At 48.2% G+C, this 20,439-nt stretch overlaps 2 protein-coding genes across 3 annotated transcripts in view; one reads left to right on the plus strand and one right to left on the minus strand.

Moving 5' to 3' along the window:
• Positions 1-20,439, minus strand: part of mmd (disintegrin and metalloproteinase domain-containing protein mind-meld) — a 336,846-nt gene that overhangs the window by 264,710 nt on the left and 51,697 nt on the right. The gene's annotated exons all lie outside the window — the stretch shown is intronic.
• Positions 1-20,439, plus strand: part of LOC135920897 (uncharacterized) — a 55,441-nt gene that overhangs the window by 34,271 nt on the left and 731 nt on the right. The window contains exons 2-3 of one of the 2 annotated variants that reach the window (XM_070531495.1): positions 1,825-2,076; positions 18,802-19,001. In XM_070531495.1, coding sequence (XP_070387596.1) covers positions 1,899-2,076; positions 18,802-19,001 — 378 coding nt within the window. In that variant the 5' untranslated portion in view covers positions 1,825-1,898. Of the gene's footprint in view, positions 1-1,736; positions 2,077-18,801; positions 19,002-20,439 lie in introns of those variants that run through there. The other variant, XM_070531494.1, reaches the window with a different exon arrangement.

The raw sequence follows: 20,439 nt of genomic DNA on the forward strand, positions 1-20,439 counted from the left end.
TTGCGCCAGCTTAGCGATGTCAAGCTACGAGATCGCTCCGTCGTACTCGCGTATCCCCAAGGACTTTGTGCGTGTGTCTCGGCTGAAGCTCACACTTTGCCGCGAATTCACCTCCATTATAGTGAGCGCCGAGACGGCGCCTTTACAGGAGGGGGTTACGTTACGGCGCAACCAAGAGTAGCGCCAGTAAGAAGACGACTTGACGTGTATATAGAGGTGTAATCGGTTTCTAACAGCCATCTTGTTTATGCGTCGTTGTCTCTTGTGTAAATATTGTAAATACTTGTTTTATATGTGACTTCTGCAACGTAACAATATTTGATAAGTTGATTGGTTATTAAGACTAACTATCTAATTAGGCGGAATGCAAAAAATAATTTGAGTATGTCCAAGCGAGGGCAAACAACATTACCGTAGTTCTGTCCAGCTCTGACTGAAGTTAGCTCTGGCTAAAGTTAGCTGGGACACCCTGTATATAGGGTCATTTCTCTGGCCACGTCAAGATCCGTCCCTGGTTCGTTGACAAGGGAACGGAGGGGGCGGGGGGGGGGGGGGCGCTCGAGAAAATGTTGCTAGGCAGTTAAAACTCTCTTTGATAAGTGAATTTCACTGCTTAGTGCACAAAAATTCTTGAGCTCGACGCATGGGGTGCGTTTCTCATACTTGAACGCATCAAGGACATGCACGTATATAGTAAAATACGGAACAAAATACATTTTTCCTTGGCAAGCATGGGTATCGATAACGCACTACGGGAAGCTTTTTCTTGTGACTCGAACACAGATGCTGCCACAGCGCGTACAACACGGAGTCCCGCCTGCTCCTGCATGCCACGAGCAATAGAGGAAGGAAAAATAATTTTCCTTTCCGACGCACACTGGCGATTTGCAAGAAGCCTAGAATTTCTAATGCAACATTTGTCTTCCCTGCTTGCTTTCGTCTTGCCTCGCGCAAAAGTTCGCCTTAGCTGTACGTCAGCTTATACCGGGGTTTTTTTTTTGGGACCAAATTTTTCAAAAATTGCTTGGGCGAGATAGCACAATTCCCTACCCTCGATCTAAATTACTTGATGAGGCGGCCATTAGTTCTACGAGAAATCATAGTGACTCATTGAATTGACATAATTACGCTAATTACCTTTTATATTATTTACTTTACGGCACATATTTAGATCTACGAATTAGAGCCAGTGAGTTCGCAAGGCGTATCCACTTCGAACGAATTCTCAGGACTAAATCAGTATTAATTTCCAAAGTGTCCGGCAACATACATTGGCGTTCCAGTTACTTCCTTTAAGAAAACGATGTTTTATACATTGAAGCACAAATGTAACAGGAAGACCAATGCATTTCCTCGGATACTTTGACATTTATATATCGAGACTTGCAGTCCAGAGAATTCGTTCCAAATGGATACGCATTGCGAACTCACCGGCTATAGTTAGTGGATTTAAATATGTGCCGTAAAATAATTAAATAAAAAGTTAGGGTAATCATATTAGTGGTTTAAGTAGACATTTCGATTTCTCGAAGAAGTAATTACCGCCTCGTCGAGTAATTTAGATCAAGGGTCAGACTTGTGCTATCTGTCAAAGGCAATTCAAAAGAACACCCGGTATGTGTTTACCGAGTCTTTTTTGTCAAACAAGTGTTAAAGAAGTGGCTACGAATTATCCTGTTCAGCAAGCGCTCGACCTGGTGGCACCCTAAAATATTTTCAACAATCGCAACCTTTTGAGTTGGCCTACTTTCATTCAAAAAGCTAAATATTTGCGCGCCCGCTGCTTATTTTCTTGCTCTCTGTGTGGCGTCTACTTGTTGACAGTGGCGTGACCGGACGGAAGGCCGAGCGGCCCCGCCGGACATTGTCCCGCACTGACCCAGTGGCCGTCGCCCACAATGGCGGGCGGCCGGGCCGTGACGCCTATAGGTCCCCGGCGGCGGCCCCGGCGCAGTTGCTCCGAGATGCCGGGCTGCGCGAGCTGCCGGTGGCCAGCGATCGGCGACGGAAGGCTGCTGCTGCTGCTGCTGCTTGCGGTCCCTTGCCCGCCCGCCGTGGGTCAGCCTCGCCTGTCCGGTGCGTACTATACCGCTGATATTGCAAGGCACGAGCTGGAAGGATGCACGGGAGGGAGGTCACTCACTCGGGCGGCGTAGCGGCCGCGCACGAAGGAGCCTCGAAAAGAAAAAAAATTATGGGGTTTTACGTGTCAAAAACACTTTCTGACAATGAGGCACGCCGTAGTGGAGGACTCCGGAAATTTCGACCACCTGGGGTTCTTTAACGTGCACCTAAATCTAACTACACGGGTGTTTTCGCATTTTGCCCCCACCGAAATGCGGCCCCCGGGATTCGATCCCGCGACCTCGTGCTCAGCAGCCCAGCACCATAGCCACTGAGCAACCAGGGCGGGTGAGCCTCGAAGGAACGATGATCACTCGTCGGGGTTCGCGTCAAGACTGAATGTTTGTTTTACGAAATACAGCTCGAAGGGAAAACACAAAATGCAAGTTCTCCGTTGGCCGCACCGGCGTCCCTCTCGGAGGCGATTCGCACCACGCAGCCCGCAAAGCTTCGTCCGTTCGCCGGCTTGCGTCGTCGGGCCTCCGACCCCGGGCGCAACAAACGTGCGGCGGTCGCCTGCGATTCTCAGCAGGGGGCGCGCGCGTGAGAGACAGCGGCGGGGCTAAATGATGTCCTGAATGGTGAAGCCGCAAAAGTGGTGGAAACAGAGGGAGTTGATTTAAGGGCGATAGCACAGCAAGTCCAGAGCGTGGTATGCACAGTGCCGGATGTGCAAGGACGGAACGGAGAAATTACCAAAGACGTTGTGGCTGTTAATCGGGGGATAAGAATGCTAAGCCAGGAGAAAGGTTTTCAAGTGGCTGACATAAACAGAGAAGTGCGTAGAGCAGGCTTTGGCGGAGGCTTTACACGGAAGGGCATCCACTTTAATGGAAGGCAAGGAGCCGAGATCGGCTGGCGCCTGGCAGGACGGGCAGTAGCTTCTTTAGGGGGTCCACTGCGGCTCAGGGCGTAGGGGTAGGTAGAAACAATGTAGAAAGTGCAACAATAGAGGCCGACGCCAATAAAACGGCCACTAGGAGGTCCAGGAAGAAAACTACAATAAAAGAGAGAGAGAGAGAAAAAACCTTTATTCGGACGATCAAGGTGGTTGCTCTTGAGGTCAAGTGGGTGGGGTCCTCATTCCAGGACTCCACTGGCCGTGGCTGCTCGACGTACTTGCTGGACGAGAGCTTCTTGTCCCGCCAGGGTATCGCCGGTCAGCTGTACCTCCCACCGCTCAAATGACGTGCTAGGCGTCTTTAAGTGTTGAGGTTTGCCCTCGCACCCCCACGAGATGTGAAAGAGTGTAGGGCGTGTGTCGCCGCACCAGGGGCAGATGCCGCGATATGTATGTGGGAACATTTTACTGTATCTGTGTAGGTCTGTATAAGTCGGAGAGCTACAAGAAATTTTACACCAGGATCAGGTACATAAACGTGCAAGGCGGTAGAAAGAGAGTGACGTGGTTAGAAATAGAACAGCAGTTGAAGGACGAAGAAGTAGGTGTATACGCGCTATGCGAAACTCATCTCAGGGATCTAGAAGACCCAGCGTTTATTGAAGGCTACGCCTGGGAAGGGAGCAATGGAACAACGGAGAGGAAGGGAGGAGGAGTAGGTATGCTCATACACCAAGGAACAAACTGGCAAAGAATAAAGTTAACTTGCAAAGAACATGTCTGGGTATCAGGTACAATTGCCGGTAAAAAGACATGGCTAGGAGTAGTTTACTTAGGGACAGGGGACAAATGCAGGAAAGAGGACAAGGATGTAGTGAAGTGTCTCAATGACGATATAAAGCAGTTTGGAAAAGGTGCCGATATTATTCTGCTGGGTGACATGAATGGCCACATCGAGGATCTGGATAGATGCACAGACTGTAACGGGAAGTTGATGCTAGACTTCTGTGAGCCACACAACCTAGTTGTAGTAAATAGAGAAACTAAGTGTGAGGGACAAATCACGTGAGAATCCCGTAACAGGCAAACTACCATTGACTACTGCTTAATGTCGCAGGCGATGTATAGACGAAGAGGGGAAGTACAGCCTCAGAAGTTATCATAAGCGTATTAGTCTGCAGCTGGGAGCCCTGCTCAAAATAGACATGCGGGGAAGTAAAAAAGTTCGCAAAATTAAATGACGATCAAATAGCGCAAATAGCGGCCGGCATAGAGGTAGCAATAGAGAAGCATCCCATGGAAAAGTGTGATTATAAACAGTTAGAACTGCTAATTAGTACAAAAATAAAAGAAGTAAAAGGAGTAAACCGCTGGAGAGGAAGGAGGAAGCCACGAAGTTGGTGGAATAAGGAAATTAGGGAGGCCATCGAACAACGACGGTTGGCATCTCGGGAACAAAGAGAAGCAAAGAGGGCGCAGTTATCTGAAGAGGAAATAGGCCAAAAATGGGAATATTATCGACAGAAGAAACGACAAGTGCAGGTCCTCGTCCAGGCTAAAATAAAGCAGTCTTTTGATCGCTGGCTGGCTGAAGTTCGCGATGCAACTACAGGGGGGTCAAGAAAATTCTGGGACCATATAAGTTGGATAGATAAAGCGAATCACAGAAAGTAGGAACATATTCACGATGCCGAGGGAAAATGTTTAGAGGGAGATGACGGTCTGAACTACAATGGTTCAGTTATAGCTGAGTCATTTAGGAAAGACGATAGTGTAATCGCCTCAAATGTGGGAGCAACACAGGATAACACAATAGAAAACTGCTTAGAACTGACCAATCTTAACTGGAAAAAGGCAGAAGCAAATGTTCCAAATTGCACGTCCACATGGGGTGGACGAAATTCCAATCACGTTAATTAATTAACTTGGCCCAAGAAGCAAGGAAACGCTGATAAAAGCATTGGAGGCAGTCATAACAAATGAGCAAATTCCGCACAGCTAGAAACAGGGTAAAATGAATTTGATTTATAAAGGGAAAGGCGATGAGACGAACATAAAACCCTTCCGACCAATTACGATAACGTCAGTTATATATAGGCTGGCGATGCAGGCGGTGAAATTAAAAATGCAGTCATGTGTAGAAAGTAATAGAATACTCTGAGAACTTCAGAACGGGTTCAGAAGTGGTAGGCGCTTAGAGGATAGCCTGTTCGTGTTTACCTAGTGCATAGAAATAGATAAGGCGGAAAATATACTTCTGTATTTAGCCTTCCTGGATATAAGCGGTGCATACGACAATGTGAATAGGGAACTCCTGTGGAACATATTAAATGATGAAGGCGTCGGTCATGAGGTAATTGATTTCCTACAGGAAATATATCGGGAAAATAATGTTGAAATAACATGGGAAGGAATCAAGAGTACGACAACTGTCGAGGTACACGAAGGATTAAGGCAAGGTTGTCCTCAGTCACAGCTTCTGTTCATGCTTTATATGATAAGTATGGAAAGAAGGCTACAAGAAAGCAATCTAGGGTATAATATGTCGTACAGATTAGGCGGACAGGTTGTTGAGCAACGACTACCGGGTTTTATGTATGCGGACGATATTGTACTGTTAGCAGATAGTCAGGAAGATTTGCAAACTCTGGTTAATTACTCTGGAGACGAAGGAGACAGTCTAGGTTTCAGTTTTAGTGCAGCTAAGTCCGGTGGGATGTTTTTCAACGATACAACTGATCAGGAGCTCACAATACAAGGCCATGAAATACTCCGAGTGGCCGAATACAAATATATCGGGGTATGGATAAACAAAGGGCAGATGTACACGGAAAAGCACGAAAAGTCTCTCATGGCAAAAGGGCGAAGAGATGCCGGGATAATGAAACCTAGGTAATTGTTGGGGTACAACAGGTATGAAGTACTGAGAGGTATTTGGAAAGGAATAATGATGCCTGTGATGCATAATGATACCTGATGGTCCTGTGCTTAAGGGCAGAAGTTCAGTCGAGACTAGAAGTAAATCAGAGAGCTGTTGGAAGATTAGCACTAGGTGCCCACGGGAAAAACCACAAACGAAGCAGTACAGGGGGATATGGGCTGGGCATCGTTCGAAGCATGGGAAGCTCAGAGTAAAATCCTATACGAAAAACGCCTGAGGAAATTGGACGATAACAGGTGGGCAGCTAAGGTATTTAAATACCTATACATAAAGAGCGTTGACTCACAATGGCGGAAAAGAATTCGGAAGCTAACCAGTAAGTATGCCAGACACGAGGACGGAGAAAGACAGAGCACTAAACGACTGGTTAAAAACGCGGAAGGTAAAAATTGGATAAATTCAATGGAAAAGAAGCATAGTGTTGAACTATATCGATACTGGAAACAGAAGACCAGGAAGGAAGCGTTTTATGATAACTCAAGAGGCAGTGCCCTACTCTTTGAAGCTAGGTCAGGATGTCTTAGAACGCGCAGCTATAAAAAGAAATTTAACAAAGAAGGAGACACATGTACTGTGTGTGGTAAATCTGCAGGAACAATAGAACCCCTCCTACTAAAATGTGATAATATCAATCCCGATGTCGATGCGGGCACAGTCACGCTACCTGAGGCCCTAGTGTTTAGAGATAACAATAGTCATGTAAATAAATATGGGTTGCACCAGTAAAAAGCAATTGGATGATTGGTGGCTCAAAAACAGAGAGGTGACATGAGGTTAAAAGTGTAGGAAGACGTATTTAAAGAAAATGGCGAAGTTTAGTAAGTTACAACACAGTTAAACAAAAATAAAAAGCTGAGCATGCTGGCAACTGCCATCACCCCGTTTCAAAGGGGACGCTCCTACCTTCCATCCAACCATCCTCGCAGGTGTCGTACGAACGTTGCGTTCACTAAATGACCTGCTGCGTCTCGGACTAACCGTTAACTTTAGTGAGTTGGAAACATTTTATTCGGATGTATTATACAAGGGCGTTTGCTATCAGTACAACGAGCCCTGTTTATAGAGAAGGGTTATTACGAATACTAGGTGGATGCCTTGGGAACGTCAAGCTTTTATTTTTTCCTTCCTTATACGGACAGGTCTACTCGACGATCGCTTCGTCTCAGCTATGGATACAATATGCGTTTTCCTTTCATCGCCATCCGGTTCCTTCTGCTACGAATTTTCTGTCCCGCGATCCCTTTTCCTGTGAAGGAATAGTAGCATGTGAATACACATGGGGTTGGCGTACAGGCGACGGAGCTTTTCATTAGACGAGGCCTTTCTCTCTCGGTGGACGATGGTGATGAGCACATCCGGCAGGTGCGGCTCGGAGCTCGGAGCCTGTGCGCACGCTGGCTGTCATTCCCACGTACGGGCCAACGCTGTAGAAAGCAGGACTCGGAGGCACCAAATGTTAGTGCGTATTTGTGACAGGTGTGCCGTGCAGTACACGCAGTCACTTTTTTTTCTTTTTACTTCAGAAACTCACGCAATGAAACCCACCAAAATGTACTAGAATTACGTCACTGCAGATGAACTACCTGCCAAGGCGGACATCATTTGAAAGAAACACGAAAGCAATTACACAGTTTATGGCACATTTTATATTGAAGAGCCGTTAAAGTCCAGTTGCATGTTTGTACCTTTTAATGTCGCCATATACCCATGCAGTCAATTTAGTCGTTCAGTTCACCTCCTTCCAACCGTACGCTCGACTGTATTCCTGCGCCGCATGGCTTTCCCGAGACCGAGTCGGCGATGTCGCGCCTCCGCAACTGCGGCCACAGCCGAGGCGGCCCTCTCGCTTTGCGTGACAATGGCGGCCCGCTTTGTCCGAGCAGCAGGCCCGAGTAGCGAGGGCAACTAATCCAAGAGGGAGGGATACTGCATGCGCGACACCGCCATTACGGAGCCGTGAACCGCGTGCTTCATTTTTTTGAAAATAAATTTCAGCCTTCCAACAGCAAGAACTTGCTCTTCTCACTGCAGCACATTACATTCAAATCTGTTCAGCGGTTGTCTATAATGAGACCGCTTCTGCGTTTCGCGTGCAATTGGATAGGGAAATCGCACTTGTCCTCGAGCAAGAAAGTTGGACCCAGGTCGAATAGGCCACAGCTAGGTTGGACAAAATGGTTAGTTTGACCAACTTAGCATTCACATCAATTACAGGTATCTCGCTCTAATCAGGGGTTAGTTATAAAAAAGAAAGGAAGAGCTACGAAATGAATCAATTACCACCGGTTCACTAAGTTTTTTCGAAAAGTATGAATGAATTAGTTTTGTCTGTGCACTGTGTGAATTCGAAAAATGCTGAAAGCATTCTTATCCATAACTCCAACGGGTAACAGCTACTTATAGATGCGATCATTCCACGTGTCCAACGAGGATGGCCCAACATCCCAGCATGTATGCCGTATAGCCGCGGAGTTTTGAGCCGAACGCTTTTAAATTTAGACATCATTGGTCTAGCCGACAATCCGCCAAGTTCCTTTCAATCGTCTATATATGTACGCCAACGACAAGTATATTTAGACGTCGGGTGTGACACGACTTGAACTAGGCGCACGGCTTCAGAAGGCAGCCACCTTGCGATGATGCTAATTAGATGTCAAGCAACAAGTGCCCAGTGGTGGCATTTACCCGAAAGCCAATGTTTGCATGCGGAATATCCGAATCAACGGACAACTAATAGTATCTAGGAAAAGTCACAGGTCACGGGAAGCAGTGATTGACAGAGACCTGTCCTAAACTCTTCACATAAGGAGGAGGAGTAGATTTTAATGGAGAGAAAGGAGGAGAGGTCGGCCTGGAGAGGGTGTCTCTAGCCTGCTACTCCTCACTGGGGAATGGGGAAGTGGGAAATACAGGGAAAGGTAGGTGGCGGATGATTATGGTATGGTACAATGAGGTACTATATATACGTTGTCCAATATGCGGATGTGCACTGGAGACGCAATACACTAAGAGTAATCTTGTCCATACAAAAAGTAATCTTGCCACAAAAAGATTTTGTGCAAACACATTTCGCGCTGACTACACGTCTCACAGCTTCTAGAGGCGATCGTCTAAACCAGTCTCACTTAAAAAGTTCAAAAGTGCTTTTATGGCACGTTGGGCACAGTCAACACTCCTCCACGCGCCCAAAAGCTTTTCTTCTGAAAAGGGGCGGGAGTCCAAGCTGTCAACTGTAGATTTCAGTTTTCTTCGTTCGGCCGCATATCGAGGGCACACGCAAAGTACGTGAGCTATTGTCTCGAGAGTGTGACAGACGCTACATTCAGGGTCCCGTGTTTGTCCAATCTTGTGAAGGTATCGGTTGGTGTATGCCACACCCAGCCGTAATCGATGAATGAGCGTTTCCTGGCTTCTCCGCAACCGAAGTGGATGCCGGAATTGTAATCCAGCGTCAAGCCTATGAGGCGCTCTTGTTGATGTTCGGGGTTGTCCCAATGTTGCGCCGTAGAAGTTTTAAGGGAGGTATGGAGCAAGGCGTTAATGTCATACCGGGAAAAATGAATTTTTATAATAGTTCCGTCAGTATGCGCCTGTTTTGCTTCTGCGTCAGCCTGTTCGTTTCCAGCTATTCCACAATGGCCAGAAATCCACTGCAGCACGATGGTATGTCCGGCATGAGACGCTTCAGCAAGCAGATACATGATGTCATAAACCAGGGGACTATATGCGGTTCTGTCACTCATATAATTGCTGATGAGTTGCAGTGCTGGGTTTGAGTCGCAGAACACTGTCCACTTCTCGAGACTTTGTTGCAGTATGCAGCGAACTGCTTCTCGAACTCCGGTCAACTCAGCTGCTGTAGACGATGTCCTGTGTCCTATCTTGAACCGTTGTGCGATCCCCATTCCTGGCGCAGTGTAGGCCGCCGCGGAAGAGGTCTGTGTCACAGAACCATCTGTAAAAATATGTTCGTAATATCCATACATGTAAGCAATGTATGATAGAGCGAAATGCTTGAGGCCAGCAAGCGTCATCTTCGACTTCTTCGTTATTCCAGGGATTGAGAGCCTCACCGTTGGCTTTGCCATCGTCCAGAGTGGAACTTCGGGTATGTCATACGGTTCGAAGTCCGACGGCAATAAGTCTTGCTGCGACAACACGGCTTCTGAGTAAGCGGACACAGGCCGTACCCTTGTGATGTTCGCGAGTGGATGATTCCTGTGTCTAGTCAGTACCCTTAGATGCACTCGCAATGGCTCATGTTGCAGATAAACTCGAGCTAGGCACGCACGTGCCTCTGCAATAGTGCCCCAAGTAGACGCACATCGTGGTAGTCCTAGGCAAATTCTCAGTGCGCGAGCCTGAGCACTTTCAAGTGTGCGTACAGCAGTTGTACAAATCCGAGAAAGTACAGGCGCACTGTAGCGGAAGTAGCCAACAAAAAGTGCCTGGTAGAGCTGCAGAAGACATGACTTGGATGGCCCCCATGATTTTCCAGACATATGTCGAATGATCTGAGTAAAGCTGTCTAGCTTTTTTCTTAATCCTGAGAGGTGCTTCGACCAAGATAAGTCACGGTCGATGATGACTCCGAGAAACTTGTAGTGGGTTACTGAAGGTATAATCTTCCCATCAATCATAACGGGGTAGCAGGCCATTGACGTTCGTGTAAATGCCATGGTTGCACTTTTTTCCGGTGAGAGCTGCAGTCCGCGACTGTTTAGGTATGTCGACGTTATTGACACCGCGCGCTGCAGCTTCGTTTGCACTTGCAAGCGCGTTAGGCTCGTGGTCCATATACAGGTGTCGTCTGCGTACACAGAGACCGAGACTGCGCCTGCGTGTTCTTTGACCAGTCCGATGAGAACGATATTAAATAAGGTTGGGCTCAATACACCTCCTTGAGGCACTCCACGATAGACGGGGTGGTTCTTTGTTTCCCCGTCTGGAGTTGTCATGAATATCGTTCTCTCTTGAAGATACTGGCTATCCATTGATGCATACGTTCCCCGACGCCACATTCTTCTAGGGCATTTAAAATTGCATCATGGAGAACGTTGTCAAAAGCACCCTTGATATCTAGAAAGACAGCAGCCGTTAATCGACGGCGACGTTTCTGATGTTCAACAGTTGTTACTAGGTCAATGACGCTGTCGATTGACGACTATACCCTTTCGGAAACCTGTCATTGCGTCTGGATATATATTACGCTTCTCCAAAAACCACTCCAGGCGCGTAAAAACCATGCGTTCCATGGTTTTACCTATGCAACTGGCAAGCGCCACAGGTCTGTAGGAAAGCGTAGCATGGAGTGTCTTGCCTGGTTTCAATAATGCCACAATTTTGCTTGTCTTCCAATGTGCAGGCACAGTTCCCGAGGACCACGAGAGATTGCATAAAGCCAGGAGCTCTTCAGTCGCTCGAGGGCCTAGATCGCGCAAGGTAGAATAGGTAATGCCATCAGGACCAGGCGCACTTGAGTGTCTTGAGGAGGAAATCGCTGCACGTAGCTCTTGCAGCATGAATGGGAGGTCGAGGCGATCGTCCATTGTTGGAGGAGCACACCTGAGCACTGAAGCTACCGATGTTGTAGATCCAGAGAGGTGTATGCAGAAATCTTCCGCGATTTCCTTCTCACTGCGCGTCTGGATGATAGCCAAAGCTAGGAAGGGACGTAGCTGTTGTGGAGGAGACGGTAGTGCTCGTACAACATGCCATATTGTGGACAATGGTTTTCTTGGGTCCAGGCTGGTGCAAAAGGACCTCCAACGTTGTCTGTCGAGCTTGTCCAAGTATCTTTGAATTTTCTTTTGCACACGGCGTGACGTCCTCAAGTCTGATATCAATTTAGTTCGCCTGTATTTCCTCTCGGCGCGACGTCGGACTGCCCGCAGCTCTTCATATATAACGTCAACGGATGTTCTTGAATTTGAAGTTTCGATGATGCGTGTTGTTGCGTGCATTGCTGCTCTAATGCGCTCTTCAATCTCTTTCGGTGAAATTACACAGTTGCAAGATTCTTCTAGCTTGTTCTGAAACGCATCCCAGTCAGTGCGTCGCGTATGAGAACTTGGAAGTCTTGTAAACCACCTCAGTTGTACATAAGTAGGTAGGTGATCACTGCCATACGTTTCAGCATCTGTGCACCAGGCAGCAGAAGACGAAAGGCATCATGAAGCGATAGCTAAATCGAGACAGCTGCTGTACGTCGTGCCACGAAGAAATGTTGGTGAGCCATCGTTCAGGATCTAAAGATCATTGCTGCTTGTGAAGTTAAGAAGTTGTCTTCCTCGAAGGTTTTTGATGCCACTACCCCAAAGATGGTGGTGCGCGTTGAAATCGCCTACAATAACATGAGGTCCTTGGCAAGAGTCAAGAACAAGTTTCAGGTGTCCAGAGTCAAATCTTCTTCTGGGAGAAATGTAGCCACCGATGATCGAGATTATCCGGCGCTTTAGCTTCAGTGTTATAGAGACGTACTCGTTGCTGTTATGCACCGGCACTTGGTTAAGCGAATACGTGAGGTCACATCGCACACATAGTAAAACTTTGCTAGTATTTCCACTTGTCCTAGACGTGAATTGTTCATAGCCAGAGTCTAAATGGCGATGTCATATTCGGCTCGCATATTACGATAACTGGAAACCGATGCTTGAGAACTCTGTTTAAAATCTCCCAGGCGACCCCGTAGACCTCGTGCGTTCCACTGGAATATTACGGAACCGCTTATCCTTTCCTGTAGTGACAACCTTGAAGTTGATGATGCCATGGCGTTTTCTAGCCTTTATACAGCAGCAAGCACTGGTTCTAGTGCGTCGAGAATTTGCACCGCAGCCTTGGCAACGGGCGTCTTAACTCCGATGAACAGCATTCGCAAGGAACGAATCAACTGTGCAAGCATTGCCTTGATTTGCCCATCTGACGATGAAGGTTCATGTTCACGCTGGCGTTCCGGCTGCACTTCTGTACTCCGAGATGGCAGGGAAGGCCATATAGTAGTGTCCTTGGTGTTCAGAAGAGTAGACGTGGTTAAAGGTGGCTCTGACGTTTGAGGAGTAGCAGGAGCGCGTGACGACTTTTCCCGGAGTACAGGTTGTCCTGTTGTCGATGCTGATCTCCTTCTGCGATTACGTGAGCGCCTCTGGCGGCGGTGGACCTTGGTAGCAGCTTCTCTGTGTGTAGATCGATCTCGTACCATTTTCCTTAGCACGGACATTTCAGTCTTTAATTTTGGACAGTCCTTCGACGTTGCCTCGTGTGGCCCATCGCAGTTAGGGCACTTCAAGTCAGAGCCAGCACACGTCAACTGATCGTGGTCACCACCACAGCGCGGACATGTCATCTTGTTAACGCACACAGCACTTACATGCCCGATTTTCTGGCATTTACGGCACTGCAAGGGCCTAGGGATGTATGGACGGACAGGATGGCGCACATAACCCACTTTTACATGTGTTGGTAAGGTACGTCTCACCCTCAAAAATGAGTTTTATGCACCTCGACCGTCCAAAACGGTGTATGTCTGTGATATGGACGGTTGATGAGATTAGCGTTGGGAGATCGTCATTATCAATATCTGTATCGACATCGTAGATAACACCGGCGGTGGTGCTGCCTCCATGTACGATGAATGAGCGGACAAGTATATTTCCTAGCTCAGTTACAGCTTTCAAGGTGTCGAGGCTGGTTCGTGTAGTCACATCAACAGTAAGTATGTTTCTTCTGAGATTAATTCGGACCTCTCTGATTTGCCCTGGAGCCAGCCTCTCGAGATAGGCAGTGAGAGTTTGCTTATTGAGGGAATTGAGGTTGCCTGTAGCAGCGACGGGGATGTAGGCGATTGTGTACGCTTGCTATGTGGGTGGCTTAATGTAGTTAAGCTCACTCACGCTTTATGTCCTACGAAGTTTCCTCGTCAACCGACGATTTGTAACCTCGGTATATCCGCCGTCAGAATCCATGTCGTCGACGTCTGAGCAGCTCGAAGACCTTGGCAGAGTCGCGTTGAGGTGGTCGAGCGCAGCAGACCGACTTGCAGCTTGGAGGTCAGCCCCCAACCTTGGCGGCAGAGGAGGCGGAACGTCCGCCATTGCTTTTGATATCGCACCCGCCACGGGGGCGATGGTACGCACAAATTTAACCGAAAAAAACAGAGCGAAGCAGGACTAGCAGCTGATCAAGAACTCGTCTTCTTCGTCTTCTCTTCACATAAAGTGCACACGTGAAAAAGCGGCTGGCTGTTACTTGTTCCTTGCAAGCAAGAACCGGGCGATTTCCGCACATTTATGTTGCAACGCGGCACAGGGCCTTGCATTCTTGTGGTACAGCCTACATGCCATATCCAACACCTAAGCTAACTTGCGCGCGATTCAGGGCATTTCAAGCAGAAGAAGCGCTTGGGATTCGCCTCGGCTCACCGTGCAGCGCGTCAACAGCTGAAACTGCAATGCTCAATCACGACGCACATTGAAGCTCAGAAAATGCGTACACACGTCAGGCACCTTACCGGGACCCCGCCTCCCCGTATACAGAAAGCACGACGTTCAGCGCAACTGCCTGCGCATATCATGATTCGCTAACATCAGCTAGGCACCTGCGGTCCGGCCGATGTTTCCTACGTAATAACGAGTTTTGCGCCAAGGCCCCATGCGCGCACAAGGAGGGATGGGCGGCTACTGCAGCGTCCTGCACCCCGAGTGCACGAGGCACAGACGGGGCTCAAAAACACGCTGAGCGCGAAAGACGTTTCTGCTCGGCCTCGTACAGAAAGAAACAGACGCGCCACTGACACAATTCGGGCCAGCTTTTCTAATGTAAAAAATCTTCCAAGGCTTCACGTGCCGCATGCCACAAAACCCTCACATCTCGAAACTGTGGAATACAATTGGTGCAAGCCCTGCAGTGTTCTACTAGCCGTTCGCCATCATTATTTTCTTTTGCGTGTTCCCTAAGTCGGTCATTTAAGCAACGCCCCATCTGTCCAATATAGGTTTTTCAGCAGGGCAGGGGAATTTCTTAAACGACGTTTGTGGCACACTTTATGAAACGTTGGGCACTCCTTTTCTGGCAGCCAATCTTTTGGCCTTCTCAAGATACATGCGTCGGCTAAGCTGGGCTAACTTTTAGGGAGCTGAAAACACTACCGGTACGTTGTGTCGGTTAGCCACTTTTTCAGGCCACTTTTCTCACTTTTTGTTTCCTCCATGGTGTTTTGGCCGTCAAGTGCACCTCACGATTCCAGCACTTGAGAAAAAGTTTGACCTACTACCTTCTGCACTAAAACAACTTAGTTAGGCTTCTTGCACGAGGACTCTACAGCAAGCACAGCGAACAGTTTTGGTGGCGCCGTGGTCATACAGAGAATAACACCACGACGCCTACAGCGGCAGAACTCATGGCTCTGCATGCTCAGCGCAGGTCAGACTCCGGGTGGATGTTGTTTCTCCCATTTGTTTGCGCGCAGTCGAAATCGCAAACCGCGGGATGGAGACGGCAGACTTGTGTGAGCTTGCAAAATCACAACTAAGTTCCAGCGAAGCAGTTTATTTGGAGGAGGAGGAGGAAAGAACTTTATTGTGTGTCCTGCGAGTTGGTGGGGAGGGCCAAAGGCCCCGCCTAGGTGACGGCCAGGAGTTCTTGGGTCCTGGCGGCATCCTCGGCCCGCTGGACGGCCCATAATTGATCTTCGAGGGCGGGGCTGAGCAGCGCGGCTTCCCAGCGCGTGCGAAGGCTGCTGCTAGAGGCCGCGTTTTCTTTATTGTTATTTAGCCCTCGGCATTCCCATAATATATGCTCCAGAGTGGCTCTGGATTCGCATGTTTTGCATTTGTCCGTAGGATATACATCCGGATATATGATGTGCGAGAGCGCAGGATTCGGATACGTCCTAGTTTGTAACTGCCGCCATGCGACAGACTGCCTTTTTGTCAATTTTGCGTGAGGTCGCGGGAATATGCACCTCTGTAACCTATAATGTTTCGTGATGTCATTATATGTTGTCATTCTGTCCTCCCACTCCCACTCATTTACCACACCGTCACGTCCGGAGGGTGTCGGGGCGTCACTTGCGACTGCGGCTCGGTCCGTAAGCCCTCGAGCCGCGTCGTGTGCCGCCTCGTTGTTGCCGTCCTCCGCGAGGGTGTGAGCGGGTGTCCAGGTGATGTATATCTTTCTTTTGTAATTTTGCCCTCCTGCAAGAAGAATTCATAGTGCCTCCGGGGAGATTCGGCCGTTGGCAAAGTTTCTTATTGCCGCCTGAGAGTCGCTGACTATCACGGTTGCGTTAGTCTGAGCTGCTGCGAGCGCTATGGATACTTCTTCAGCTATCTCGTTACTTGTGGTGCGTATCGTCGCGCATGTCTTGCACCGTTTATCCCTATCGATTACGGCTGCCGTAAATCCCCGTCTGCGACTGTATCGAGCCGCGTCTACGAACACTGAGCAGTTAAATAATAATCTTAGTTAACTGTAATTAAATCACTTATACTTCAAAACGTTACCCGCATGTGACTTGCCCATTTGAAACCTTGCCCTCATACAACGCTTTTGAGCACTTAAGGATTTTCTTTCTTTTTTGGTGCAAAGGCAGTACACATTTATTCATCCGCATACGTTTTACAACTCAATGGTCATTGACCATACTGTTCCCCCCACTTTCACTAATTTTGATTTTGGGGGCATTTGCTGTTATGTCAAGTAAGCGGGACAAAATTTCAGCCACTCGTGAAACATACAAAGCTTCGGAGCACTTGCCTACGTAATTTATTGCAAAGGCCGCAATTAAACCACACATCTTGAACGTTTCCTACAAAGTACCCATAACGTACGTGTTCCTAAATTTCACCAAATGTACGCAAGGTGCCTTCTTTATTTCCCCGAGGACGTCAGAAAAAAAAAAAACAGAACTACGAACCCCGCATAATGCATAAAAAAAAAATCCGAGGACACCTAAGCGCGGTCCCTCGAGTTATGAGCTCCTGCAAAAAAGTGAGCTCAGAGAGCGAGGCCGACGCCCCCCCCCCCCCTCCTCTCCCTCATCCCGAGGCGCGCTCGTGGCGTCGCCGCTTGTCTCGCTGCCGCAGACTTCCTTTCGTTCAACGCGCCGTTTGACGCAAGCTTCTGATTAAGCAAGGAACGTGAATGTTTCGCCACTCATTAATCTTAACACTTTCAGAGTTTCAACTCGCTGCCTTCTACAGTTGTCTGAGGACTCTGGAAGACATGATAACAGATAACGACAGTATGGCAACCCCGAACGCGTCAACACGTAGCTTACTACAAAGGCTGTAATTAGCCTACACAGATTAAACATTCATAATTCTTCACTCACAACATGATCCTCGCTTCGAAACGCAAATAACGTGCCTCGCACAGTTCACTGAGGAGACCGGGAAAGCCAACTGCACGCCTGGTATAATGCATATTAGTAGGAGTATCATAACACATATGTTAGGAATACTCGTATTAGGAAAAAAATGAGTATTGAGTAATTATCTTTAAAGTACTATAATTAACCCACACACTTGAAACTTCGGTGCATGTCACCCATAGGATGGCCTCCATTTCTTCTAAATATGAAATAACTTCCCTTTATCGGTTTCCCAGGGAAAGGGATAAACTTCGCAACTATTTCATGCTACGCCTCTAAACGGTTGATAACGAGGGTTCAGCAATTTTCATCTAAGCCCTAAATAGAGAGTTTTAGAATAGGGGCCCCAAACGTCTTGGGGCCCCAAAGAAATAGCGTCGAAGCCACTGCGCATGCGCGAGACGCGAACTGCGTTTGGGTTTTGCGTTGGGAACGCTATTTCACCGATTTAGCGAGAGCCCAAATAGCGGTCCCAAAAGCTTTGCGTCAGCAAATATGGCGGCACCCATCGTAGCGACGGCTCTAACCTATAGCACTAAACTGGGTTCCATTCGTGGTAACGCGTGAAGTTCGCAAGCTAGAAGTGAGTGCGGTTATCGTTTTCTCTCAACTAACGAGTGTTATGAAGATTGGTTCATTAGACGCCGCTGATTCCGAATTCAATTGTGCATTTTATGTCTCCTAGGCCTAACACGGCTAAGCTTAGCTGGGGAAGGCACGTAAAGTTGGTTTGCTCAAAAGTAAGCGCAACTAATTGTTTGCTGCTTACCAGAATAGCCTCTAAATTAAACGCCAATACACGCAAGTCAAAATTACTATACCTATCATAAAATGGTACATTTTATTTAATTATTTCTAATAGCTTTTCTTCGAGGCCGTAGTGGCGTTGTCAGCGCAAGACGCTTACTGCGAACGTAAAACCCTATTCTAAAGCTCTACACTCCTGCGTGCCCCAACGCTAACACCCGCAAAGCTCTTTGGGGCCCCAAGCTATTGGGGCCCTTATTCTAAAACTCTCTATAGTGTTGCGGTGATAAGCACGAGGTCGCGGGATCAAAACCCGGCCGTGGCGGCCGCATTTCGATAAGGTCGAAATGCAAGAACGCCCGTGTCCTTTGCATTGGGCGCACGTTAAGGATACCCTGATGGTCAAAATTAATCCGGAGTCTCCCGCTGCGGCGCATAATCAAATCGTGGTTTTGGTACGTAAAACCCCAGCATTCATTAGCTTCGCTGTAGAAGGCCACAAATAATCTCCCTCTGGTAAATTGAGTAACAGTGTGCTGAAACGTGTCGATTTGACTTGAAAGAGCAAAGCTGACATAAATTATGCCTACACCTTCCTATAGGTGTCTTGCCTTAGCAGTGGCCAGCGGCGTCATTTTTCAGTTCCGTCTACGACGTGTTTCAGTCCCAGCTCTTCTCCCCTCGAAGGACGAGTTTAGCATTCGAGTGTGCCACGCGGGATTCGCTCCGATTCCGTTGTTGCACCTTGCGTGCACTCGGTTCACTCGCCACAACACGCAGGCCTGGAGCGGGTGCTGCTCCGGCGGGGCGGCGGCGGCAACCTGACGGGCCTGCTGGCGCTGCTGGCGCCTCTGGCCGCGCTGCCGCTGATCGCCGGCGCGGCGCTGCCGCTCAGCATGGCGCCGCTGCTGGCGCCCGCCGTGAGCACGGTGCTGGGACGCCGCCGGAGGGACCTGCTCGCCGCGTTCGTCGGAAACAACGTGAGTGCCCGCTGGAAATTCGGGTGTCCAATCTGCGCGCATAGACACCTCGCTCCTCGAAGAGCGTGTGTCGAACAAGCTCGTGAACAACACCTTGCGATCGACTTGGGTGAAGGCAGTTTAAATCATGGATCCTGGAGGTCAAATAGGTGTGACATAAAGCTACGCATTTCTCTCACATTTACCGCCAAATCGCCAGTGGAGTTGTTTTATACTTGCAAGGTGTAAAAGCGCCGCCTGAGAAGCGTTTTGTGAAGCAGGCGAGTGTTAAGAAGGAAGGAAACAAAATGGGACCAGATTTAATCTATAAATTCAGACCTAAAAATTTACTTTTTTCTTTCCACCAAATTGAGCTCCAGTAGTTCTATTTTTGGTTTCATTCGCTCCCTTGATTTTCGTAAAATCGTGACCTACAATTTACACCTACGCGGGAGGCGGTGCGAAGAGGCGGCCGCGGTTCAGGCCGACACCGCGGCCCCTCGGGTTTGTGGGACGATAGTCGCGCCGCTACACCTTCTTTCTAGTTTGCATTTTGTAAAATTTTGTTTGAATTCTTTCAAATTTTTTGTTTTAAAAAACGAATTATGGGGTTTTACGTGCAAAACCAAGATTTGAATATGAGGCGCGCCGTGGCCGAGAGTCGATTCCGCGATTTTTTTAGTTTTCCATTACATACTGAACTTCCCGGTTCTTGGCCCATTCCCCAGAGTGGGTAAGTGGAGAAAACTTACCGGGACGAGAGGTACGGGCAACGCGTCGGATAGGTGCACAGGGTGCGATGAAGCTCCCTGAATGTACAAATTTCGACGTGCCTGTATACAACAGTGCAGGGTGCCTCGTTTTTTTTTTTTTGTCAAAATTAATGTCCACGCAAAAAAAAAAAACACGCTAGAACTCTTCATAAGAGCATAGCATAGCACCGGCAATTCGACATATTATTCAAGTCAGCCAACGAAGAGAGTTCTCTTTCAAAAGATGAAGCCCCAACAGAGAGAGCACATCAATGAAGAAACAACAATGACAGGACAAGGCGCTGCCTGTGATGTTTCCCGATTGTTGTTTCTTCATTGGTCTTCTGTCTCTGTCGGCGCTTCATCTGTTGAAAGCTATGAACCAATTAGCCCCACAACGTGTTCTGCTGCAGATGTCTCACCAGCGAAAAGCTTCAAGGCTCCAAATTTTCTCATCACTGGAGTCCACTGCGACTACTTGACCTAGGTGTGTACTCTTCCTTCTCTCGCCGTGCTGTCATATTAGTGCTCGAGCCTGCATCTGCCTCAGCCGGTTCAGGTGCTCAGTCATTTGTAACAAGTCACCTACGTTTGGCGCATTACTGTCGTTTCGGCTGTGGCGCGAAAAAAAAAAAAATGCCTGCACACTTCTAGCGTCCCTGAACGGGACTGCCATTCGTATAAAGTTGCGAATTACCTCTAACCGT

The sequence above is a fragment of the Dermacentor albipictus genome, chromosome 1, assembly GCF_038994185.2.
Source record: "Dermacentor albipictus isolate Rhodes 1998 colony chromosome 1, USDA_Dalb.pri_finalv2, whole genome shotgun sequence".
NCBI lineage: Eukaryota > Metazoa > Arthropoda > Arachnida > Ixodida > Ixodidae > Dermacentor > Dermacentor albipictus.